The 11,191-nt window shown below is 41.0% G+C and overlaps 1 protein-coding gene across 16 annotated transcripts in view; it reads right to left on the bottom strand.

Moving 5' to 3' along the window:
• Esrrg (estrogen related receptor gamma) overlaps positions 1–11,191 on the bottom strand; it is a 631,549-nt gene that overhangs the window by 52,487 nt on the left and 567,871 nt on the right. For all 16 annotated transcript variants that reach the window (XM_052737972.1, XM_052737973.1, XM_052737964.1 and 13 more), the window contains one exon: positions 9,941–10,102. In XM_052737972.1, the coding sequence (XP_052593932.1) occupies positions 9,941–10,102 (162 nt within the window). The remainder of the gene's footprint in view (positions 1–9,940; positions 10,103–11,191) is intronic.

The raw sequence follows: 11,191 nt of genomic DNA, 5'->3' as shown, positions 1-11,191 counted from the left end.
TGTATAAATGTGTATAACATCATATATATGTATATATATGTATATATAGACATAAGTGTGTAATTTGGGGTAGGTACTTTGTTACTTATATATTTTAAATTTCCTATAGTACTAAATGTAGTGCTATGTGCATAGGAGACACTTGACTACTTAAAATGCACTTGGGGATTGACTGTGATGTCATGGTTTAATAATGAGCTATAAGATTATGAGTACACAATAGGATGGCTATATATGAATGACAAAAATGTATGGAGAACTCCAGTAACTGGCAAGGATAAAGCTGGATAGAGCTCACATGAGCAGAGGAAATTCACTATGATGGCAGAAAGGAGCAGTGAGCCTGGCGCCAGACTTTTTCTGGGGAGATGTGGTGAAAAAAAAAAACTCTTCATTTTAGATAGACCACCTCCAACAGACCAAAGAAATTATTTGAATCAAGTCTGGATGTTGCCTGTGGAGGTTTACATTGGCTGTCAACCTGACATTGTCTTGAACAACCTAGGAGATACACCTCTAGGTGTGTATATGAGAGTTTCAAGTTTCTAGGTGGGGTTAACTGTTGTGGGAAGACCCACCTAAACATAGTGGCATTGTTCCACAGACTGGGGTTCACTAATAAAGATAAAGTAAGCTGAGGGTGAGCATTCATCCCTCTGCCTTGTAACTACAGATGCAATGTGATGAGCTATTTCGTGATCCTGCCCCTATACCTTCCCCAACCACTATGAATTGTGCCCTCAATCTGTGAGCCAAAATGTATCATGAATCTTAAAAGGTCTTATTAATAAAAAAAAAAAAACAGAGCCAGATATTGGGGAGAGAACTAAGAGATCAGAGAAGCAGAAAGAAGCCACAGCCAACTTCACCTCGCAAACTCCTCAGCAGATCCTGTTTCCACGAATCCTCAGACTGAAATCCTCTGAGTCCTCACCCCTGAGGGTCTCAGATGAACTGCTGCTAAAAACCTCTAGTTCCTGGTCCTCATGCCTTATATACCTTTCTGCTTCCTGCCATCACTTCCTGGAATTAAAGGCCCGTGTCCTTCCCAAGCAAAGACATGAGATCTCAAGTGCTGGGATTAAAGGCATGTGCCACCATGCCTGGCTCTGTTTCCAGTGTGGCCTTGAACTCATAGAGATCCAGATGGATCTCAGCCTCCTGAGTGATAGGTTTAAGGGTGTGTGCCACCACTGTCTGGCCTCTATGTCTAATCTAGTGGCTGCTCTGTTCTCTGACCCCAGATAAGTTTATTAGGGTACACTACCAGGTACACAATATATTGGGGTGCACAATATATCATCACACCAAAACAAACCTTTTTTTCCTTAAATTGCTTTGGTGAGGGATTTTTGTCACAGCAGTGAAAAAGGTAACTAGTGCAGTATAGCAATTGGATTATGGGGTTATCTATAGGATTGTGGATGAAGGATTATAGGTAGTGTGAGTGACTCAAAGGCAGGTGTACCACCTAAAAGTCTCACTCCAGCACAGCTGAAAACTCATGAAAGCTTCATCCAGAAAGATCCCTGTGCAATCTGTAGGCAGCTCTTTTGAAGAGTGTCTTCTATGTAGGTAATTGTCTACTCCTTGTGTAACATCAAGTAGGGATCCTGCGAGTCTTCTAATTTAGCAAGGCACCTGAGTTTCTTATGTTCCTTAGCTTCTTGAGTCTTATGATGGAAGATGGGACATAACTATTACTTTTTTACAATTATTGAATTGGTGTTTGTATGGAACAGAGGACATTAGCAGAAGTCCATTCTCTCCTTTCACTATATAGTCCTTTAAAGATCAGACCCTGGTTGTCAGGCTTGGGGATAAGTGCCCTTAAACACTGAATGATCATGTTGACCCATGGGAGGGAATTATTTTTAAAGGATTCTAACAAGATACTCTATGGCCCATATTAAAACTGAGTGAAAGGTATGGACAAATATAGAAAGCATAAATGATGTTTCTAAGTGCTGAACATACTTATGTGAGATTTCAATATACAGAAAATAGCTACCTAACACTTCACTCCTTCCAACTACTGCATGCTTTCTCCTGCAATGTCTCACAGCCCCACAATCCAGGATGCGAAAGGCTCTTTGCTTCTGTGGATGTCTTTCCCAAGTCATTCAGCTCAGGTGTAGAACATCCCCTGATTACCATAGTTTCCAGTACTGGGCCTTTTTCATGGTTCCCATCTCCATGCTGAATGCTGGGGTCCCCTACTTCGACTTTAATTGTCAGACCTGAGAGCTATCTCCACTCATTTGTACTTCACTCTCTCCCTCTTCATTGTTTGTGGGAGCCAAGAAGGGCTCTATAGCACCAATCAAATCTATATTCTCCTTCCTTTATATCTCACCATTATAAAAAATGGCAAGTGAGCCTCTCCACATCATCCCCTGCCCTTTTCCCTAACTTTCCTACCAAATCAGATGTTAATAAAGAGGGCAGCATCCTAATGTCTTCCCCAAGTAAGGCTTTGGTGTCTTATCTGCCACCCCCAGCAAAGGCCATGAAACCCTGCCATGGCCTGCCTATGATCCTGTCTCATGCAGGCTACTTTCAGGGATGGCAATCTATTCTCTAGCTTTAGGAGTACTCCAATAGTGATATGGTGGCCTCCCTTCATCAGAGAGGTATGCCTCCCCATACAGTGTGGAAGAAGACTACTATCCTAGGTCCTTCTTTCTCAGGGACACTCTACCCTCACATGACTCAACCTCTGTTCCATGTCTTATTACCCACAGCAAGGGGCACACCAACCTTCCCATACTAGCTGGGGAAAGGGAGGCATATTTGGATTGGGCCCATGGATATTCTCAACCCAGTTCTCAACCTCAGTTCTGTGTCTTCTGACCCATTTCAGGGATGATACAATTACTCCTTCCCCAAATTCATCGTAGTTATTATTAGGGCACCATTATTATAATTATAATTATTATTACTATGTTGTGTGACTCTTTATGGGGAAACACAATGAAATGTCCATTTACTCCCAGGAGGGCACTGATCACACACACACACACACACACACACACACACACACACACACACACACACACACACACGCACACACAGGCTTACCTAGCTTGATGAAGCAACAAGTTTATTAAGAACATGAGTGACAGGTTTCTTATAGGAGCATGAGTGACTAAAAGCCAATTGTTTTGACTAATGAAGGAACGTCACTAGAGTCCCCTGCACAGTTTGCGGCAACTGTATTGAAGAGTCTCATCTCTTCAGCAGTTGTTCACAGCTTACAGAATCTCAGGGAATCATCTTGTGAGTCTTGATATTGTTTTAAGCTTCCTGGCTCTTACAACCTGGTGAGCTTCCTGGGCCTTAGGGACTACTCTTGGCTCTCCAGGGCAGACATTATGACTCAGAGGAGACAGCTGACTAGCAGCTCATACTCAAGGCACTGAGTGGAGAGGACAGGCCTCTGTAGTTCCCCATAACAACCTGTGGCTTGTCTCTTGAACTTGATTTCTGCTAGGGACAGCTCACTGCCCCATGATTGGTCTACATTTGATTTTCAGCAAGGACAGCTATAGAAAACAGAGGATCCACTGGGTGGTACTTCAGGAACTTTCTTTCACAAGCCATTATCAACCTACTGGGTCCTGTTTTTCTTTTATAGTTCCAAAATTTTAAGTTATTAAAGTTTGCCCAAGAGAGACTAGATTACTTAGAGAGTAATAGGTCTTGTTTACCTGGGAATGAATGACCATATCCATACAATGATCTCTTAGCTAAGGAAATGTTTCCTTGTTTATTAGAACAGAAGTTTGGTGAATGACTTCTGTGAATACTAACTTTTGGGGTCCTTTGGATTTAAGGCACTGAAGGATCACGTGTAAGCAATACTTTGCAAATAAAAATGAGTCTCGGATATTTTACATTTAGACGACATGTTATGGTACATGAATGAATTATATATAGATTTATATTTTCCATGTTTTTTTCCTCATTTGATTTTCACAATCTAATTAAGAGTGCCATTAAATATCATAAAACACTCTCAGCTACAGCTCACTTTTTCTGATTTTACTTTCAGGAGTTTTTAAAACAACAGGTATAAAGGGATACAACTAGGTGGTTGTTACAAAAATCTCTCGATATTAGGTAACTGTCACTCAGCCCTGTTCACTGCCAGGTCTTTTTAACTATGGTCCACTTATCTAGTAGAGTTACACAGACAAATAATGAATTATTAGAGAAAGAGACTGACATTTACTGTAACTTTATTCACAGCAAAGTGTAAAGCACAACCTCATGTGAAGTCAGTTATGGGATGGAGTAAATGTGGATCCTAAGGGCTAACTGAAGATTCATGCTGTGCACATCTTACATCAACAAATCCAGAAGCATTTCTCAAGTTTTACTGATACAGAATCAAAATCAATATGTCTTACATATGGCATGGGTCATCTTTAGTCAACCACTGACAGCCTTAAATATCAAATTACATCCAATACTTTTCCATACAGAGACTCATTTGTATTAAAAATGAGACTTGATCCTAAGACCATTATATCTGACCTTGTTTTCAGGCTTTTACATGTATCTCACTTGAGGGCACTACACTGACAACAGGGGAGGTTGAGATATTTCTGTCATCACATTAACATCTAAATTAAAACTAGGAAAACTTTAGAAAGTCATGGCAATAAACAACTTTTGACATAGCCTCTTAACTGAATCTTTTATTAAAAGAATTATCAGAAATGGATACTGGCTTGTGTAGCTTTCTACTTTTTACAGGATGAACCACATTCAGAAATGTTTCATTATCATCTCACATTCCAAATGTGGTGTTTGCTTGTAGAGCTTAACACCCCTGCCTCAGGTGAAGTCAGGGGGTTCTTCCCAGTTTTGTCTGATGTCATCATTACATCAGACAGGATGCTAAGAATGTGACAGAATGATCTGGAAACATGGTTCAGCAATTAAGTGGACTTGTTGCTCTTGCAGAGGACTCAGGTTTATTTTTCAGCACCCATACTGGATAGTTCACAAACACCTGTAAGTCTAGGTCCAGGGGATCCAACTTCCCCTTCTGGCCTCTGTGGAAGCCTGTATGCACATAGTACAGATTATTTTTGAAGGCACACATTCATTCACATAAATAAAAATAAATCTTTTTTTTTTTTTTTGGTTTTTCGAGACAGGGTTTCTCTGTGTAGCTTTGCGCCTTTTTAAAAGAATGTGTCTAAGATATTTCCTCCTTTGTGAAAGATAATCTGCTTTTCATGTTGAAAACAAGTGAAGAGCAAGCTGAGTAGAGTGCATAGATCAGTCGGAGGGATTCCCCTAGCACGAACAAGGTTCAGCTTGGAGCCCCTCTGCTGCAAAATCAAATTGGTTAAATTAATTTAGTTTTTCAAAAGAGGATGGAGACACGGTGACCTGAAAGTCTGCCACATTTTCTGCTAAAGTCCACTACACCACATCCATGCACTTCCTTGTTCAAACACTTTCCTGTTCTTTTAAAGTAGGAGGCCGACAAGATCCGTAAATATAAGAGGCACTTACACAGGTCAGCTAATATGGGCTATGGCTTTTTAAGTACCACCTGCCAAGCCCATGCTGTATTTTGCTAACGAAATTCCAGGGCATAATAATAACCTAATCGGCCAAAAAGAACAATCCCAGATCTGCCTGTTGGGCTGATAATCGTCTTATCACACCCTGTGAAACCAAGCTCCGCTGTCTGACGGAGCCTCCGTTACTTGGCAGCCTGTTCTAAAAAAGGCCAACAATGGAGAGGGAATGAAGTGGAGTGTGCAGAACCTCCATATCTACATAAAAGAGATTAGAGGCGACAGCGTTCCATTTTACAGCTCAATCATATTGTGTTAGCATGCGCTTATCCGAGCGCGGACGAAATTGAAAGAGAAATAAAAAAGAGCCAGGCAGATAGGAAGCAGAAAAGCGAGGCATGAGCAATTTCCAAGGGTATAAAGGGATGCTAATGGCAGGGCCTGTCATTCTTAAAAAGGGCTATTAGGGCACCATCATCTGTTCTTGTGCCCTTACACTCCTCCAGCTAAAGTCAAGCATTTTCTGAGGCCCTTGTCGTCCTGTTGTTTTTTTTTTCTTTCCTTCTATAGATAAGTGTGGTCATGTTTCATAACAGCTCACATCCCCATTCATGTGATCTATTAATGCGAGTCAACTAATTCTATTTACCGAGAAAACCCCTGACACTCTGTGTATTTTTCTTCAATATTTTCTTTGGTAGGATTCTTCACTTTTCATGAGGCAGAAGAAAGCATGCTCACACTAACGTGTCTTTGCAGCAGTGCAGAGGGGGCTGGCCTGATCTCTAAGTTGCAAAGCTTCGAGCATGCTAGTGAGCGTGTGATTACACAAACTAAGAACAGAGTGAGGATCACAATGGCTTGAGCGTGTGTGTGTGTGTGTGTGTGTGTGTGTGTGTGTGTGTGTGTGTGTGTGTGTGCGTGTGCGCACATGCGTACAGGCTTATATGTGTGTGTGTATGGTGGGCACAGACATGTGTACAAGTTCCCTTTACTCCTTAACATGTTACATAGAAAATTCTCAAGTTAAGACTGAAGGGGATTTTCAGTTCACTTCTAGCTGTAATCGGACCCCTTACCCACTTAGTCAGACTGGTTCCCCAGGGAGCACACAATTTTACTTTGACGAGGGCAGACATGTGACTCTTTATGCTCTTTTTGCCTCTACCTCTCCATCCAATACCCCACATGACTATGTGTGGTTCTCAAATGCCCTTGAACTCAGGCAAGCTGGGATGCCACAGGGCCCCCTGCACCATTCCCTGCATGCATGTTGAAAAAAAAATTACTTAAAAAAGATTTCAGGGAATTCCTGTTTTTCAAATCCCCATCTGAAAAGCTAAGGTTCTCTTTGTAATCACTTAAAATACCTTCTGGGCATTAGGAGAATGAGAGCCACGAGGGAGGGAGGCATCATAGCACAGTGAACGCTCCTCCGTTTGCTATGGAGAGAGAATAATGCCAGCCCCCACCAATTCTAAGCCCTGGCTTATGACTGAGCACATAACCGCACGCTCATTGTTTCCAGCCCTGGAAAGGGTGATACTCAGAGTTATTTAAAGTTGCCGTCTTCATTCACCAAAGTCACCGAGTCCGTGACTCTGGCATGCTTCTCGGCAAGCCTCATCTCCACTCAGATGCACAATCAGGACTGCGAATTCACCTCTGACCTTTCCGAACCACAGGGCTTGGGAGGAGTTGCTATTTTTGTTTACAGCTGGTCTTTATTGTGACAATTCTGGATGGTATCAAAATATTGCCTTAATAAACCTCTGAAGTTGGGAAGACTTGAGCAGAGCTTACTGAGACGACAGGTGATCTGGCATCAGGAAGGCAGGATTCACACTGCTGTTTGTTTTCTTGCTTGTTTGTTTGTCTGTTTATGGCAAGGGGCATGGAGGCCAGAAGGTAATGCCAAGGATTTTCCCCTATGGCTCTCCACATTTTTTTTTAAAGATAGGTTCTTTCACTGAACCTGAAGCAGAATGGTTTACTTAGAATGACTAGTGAGCAATTTCCCAAGATCCCCCTGTCTCCACATTCCAAGGCTGGGATGACAGACATGTGCCAGTACGTCTGGCTTTTATGTGGGTACTGGGGATATGAACTCAGGCTTCCATAAATAGGTTAATGTTTTGAGATACAGTCTTACTCTTACATAGTCTGGTCTGAAACACACTGTAGCCCAGCCTACTCCAAACTACGGCACTTGTCCTACCTCAAACTGTCTAGTACTGGGTCCTAGCATTGGTGTTAATGAGTCATACTGGGCTTGAATGTATTTTTGAAGGTTCTAGAAACATCTGTGAACTTATATGAGTGCCTGTATTTCTCTTTGTATTTCTACTCAAATCTCTCTGTCCTTGAGTAGAGGAGAATAAAGATCCTGCATTGGACTGTGATTCTCAGTGGGGAGGCCTGGATTAGGCAACTCGGGGTGGATTGTCCCCTGGTGTCATATGGTAGTGTCTGAGGATATTTTTGTTTGTTAGGGGTACTACTGGCATCTAGTGGGTAGAGGCTAAGGATGCCATTAAACATCCTATAATAAACAGAAAAGCCAGCTACAACAGAATTTTCTAGTACCAAGTATCAGTAGTGCCACAATGAGAAACCATTAGTTAGAATAATTACATTTAAAATACATGTAGGTGCATGTGTATTAATGTGCTTGTGTGAAATAATAATAATCAAAGAAAAAGAGGCTATTTGCTTGAAGGTTGGGAGGGGCACAGAAAGAGACCAAAGGAAGGGAATTGGGAAGGGCTTGGGCAAAGGGAGGGAGAAGGTGATGTAATTTTACTTATATTAAAATAGCAAAAATATGTAAAAAGGTATATACATATGGAAAAATGGCATACCACATTAATGATCTACGTTGATTATCTAAAAATGTGTCCATAGGCAAGTTTTCAAAAATTGTTAGTTTTGTTTCTCTACTGTAACCTGCCCATCAATAGCACCTTCTTTCCAACGAAGCTTTCATTTACGATCCAGACAAACCTGTTACCCAGTTTTTCTTCCTTGTAATAGGCTTTCATTCTACAGTTAAGGCTAACCCTCCAGCCTCAGCCTCCCAAATGCTAGCATCACTATACCTAACCATCTGATACTTTTTGGATTCTTCCTCCACACCCCTTTTCAGAGAATCCATAGAGGTGTGCTTATAGTCTCAATGCAGCATCATGTATCCACGAGACCTAACTGTCTTCTTTTAGATATTGTTATTCTTGTGTGGGTGTTTTCCAAAGCATACACTCAAGTTACCTATTTAACTAGTTCTGACTTAATTTGGAGAGCTTTATTAGCAAACAGTGTAAGACAAAGTAGCTGGTATAATACAGAGTGATGTTTAAATTAGTTTACAATTTGCTTGGTCTCATCTAGAACTGCCCTGAACAAAGCTATTCAGAAATGTCAGCTGTGTCCCTAACCACTGTAACAAATTGTTGCCTGAACGCTGCACACCTAATGACTTCAAATTAGCTTCACTGCTATACTGCCTGACAGTTCGTTACGACTGTTAGCGACATGGCTGGCGTATCATGACCAATAAATTGGTTTCAGTGTGGGCTGGGAAAGGGACTTCCATCAATTTGATTAAAGAAATTACTGTAGCATTCAAAGCATAAAGACAAACTAGTTTAAGGAGACGGAAATAAGTTAACCGTGTGTGCCAGAAAAACATTTCTTGTCATTTGAAAACTTCTTTATGAACTATTTGAAAACAAAAATCCAAAGAAATGAAAACAAATTCAGACACAGTACTAACCTTTTCAAAATATGTGGCCAGGTATATTTTTACTATTATAGGATGAGTCAAAAAAGAAAGGTAATAAAACACTAATTTGCAATAAGCATATGAGAAAAATGTACCATCTTAGTCTAGTATTTCATTTTGTATTTAAATTTATCATAAGTATTTAATTGCAAGCTAATGTAAAATTTGTGATCATAAAGAGAAAGTCAATGTAAACATTTGTGATAAAGAACAAGATGAATAATTCTTAGAAGAAAAAGGATACATTAGCCTACTGATGAAAATAATATTTTAAAGTGGAAAAAAATATAGAATTATTTTAATCAGGAAAAAGATAAAAAGTTTTTAATGTAACTATGAAATGGTTTTATAGATGGTATGATCTTTATTTAATGGTGGCAAACAGGGCCCTCCCATATGAAATGAATGATGAACAGAGTTCACGATAACAGATAGAATGGTTATCGCTATATAATGATCTGAATTATTAAAATAATTAGTACTGAATTAAATACAAATGACAGAAGTGATGGTTAAAAATTAATCCCTCAAGAAAAATGTAAATTTTTTTGCTATGGGACATACAAACCTGGAGACATCTGCAGCCTTTGCGTTTCCTTTGGGTTTGCAGAGAACTTACCTGGAATATGTTTTGCCCATCCAATGATAACCACCAACTCTCGGTCAGCCAAGTCACAGAGTGTCGTGAGGGCTTTGATGTCGCTGTCAGGAACAGTAGGGTCAGGCATGGCATAGATCTTCTCTGGTTCAGCCACCAACAAATGCGAGACAATCTTGTTATCTGTGGGGTCAAACCAGAGCACTACATGACCACTAACATAATCACTCACTTTTACAAACCCTAAGGTATTTTGTGTTTCGGAAAATCATTGTAGCAGCCTACAACAAAACACACATGCTCCATTATGGCTCCTGCTGGGTGCCTTAAGCAGTATGTAGGAAAATTCACAGTAAGAAAGAAGTCACTGTTCATGACAGAAAGCATCCCTTTCTTTGCCTGGCTTTCTGGAAAGAAGACTTGGTCCTGCTGTGAACATTTTTATAGCACACAGGGAAGAGAAGTTGGGCACTTCTTGGGTTCTCTCTCTGATTCTTTTTTGTTGTTGTTGTTTTGTTTTTCGAGACAGGGTTTCTCTGTGTAGCTTTGCGCCTTTCCTGGGACTCACTTGGTAGCCCAGGCTGGCCTCGAACTCACAGAGATCCGCCTGGCTCTGCCTCCCGAGTGCTGGGATTAAAGGCGTGCGCCACCACCGCCCGGCCTCTCTCTGATTCTTAAGTGGGATCTGGGGAAGCAGATTAAATAGCACACAGCAGTTGCAAAATAAAAGCCTACCGGAAAGCAGTGAAATATGGACTAACGCAGAAAGCAAAGACCCACGAATGCCCATGGTCCTAATAGGCAGGAAAGTCATTAATTGTTTTAATTCTTTTAAAGAAGAGCCAAAGGTCAGAGCCCTTCTGCCAGGATGAGTTACTGACTATATAACTCCATCTCCTTGGGATGCATTAAGTAGGAGTAGCCCTCCTTTCCCCCGTCTCCATGTACCAAGCCAATCCTCCAAATACAGCTAATATCTGCGCCCGTAAAAACGGCCCTGCTTATATGATACAGCATTTTCTCCTCAGAGCACCTTACTCTTTAATCTTCTACTTCCATCTGTTGTCCTCAGTTCATTCTCTGCTTCAGATTTATCTGTCGGAAATTTGTGATCTATGCTTTTGAAATCTTCATAAAGTCAACACGAGAGACAAATGGAAAGTGGGTCCTCGGATGTGTTTTACTGCTCAGGGGCATGGGAGGGTTTATGGAAGGGCCTTTGAGCCTGGCTAACAGAATGATTTTTCTCGTTGGCCTGATTTTCAATTTCTC

Source organism: Peromyscus californicus, unplaced genomic scaffold, assembly GCF_007827085.1.
Source record: "Peromyscus californicus insignis strain IS unplaced genomic scaffold, ASM782708v3 Scaffold_14__1_contigs__length_90479793_seg_2, whole genome shotgun sequence".
Taxonomy (NCBI): Eukaryota; Metazoa; Chordata; class Mammalia; order Rodentia; family Cricetidae; genus Peromyscus; species Peromyscus californicus.
Note: the sequence above shows the minus strand (reverse complement) of the source record. Positions and strands in the feature narration are given on the sequence as shown.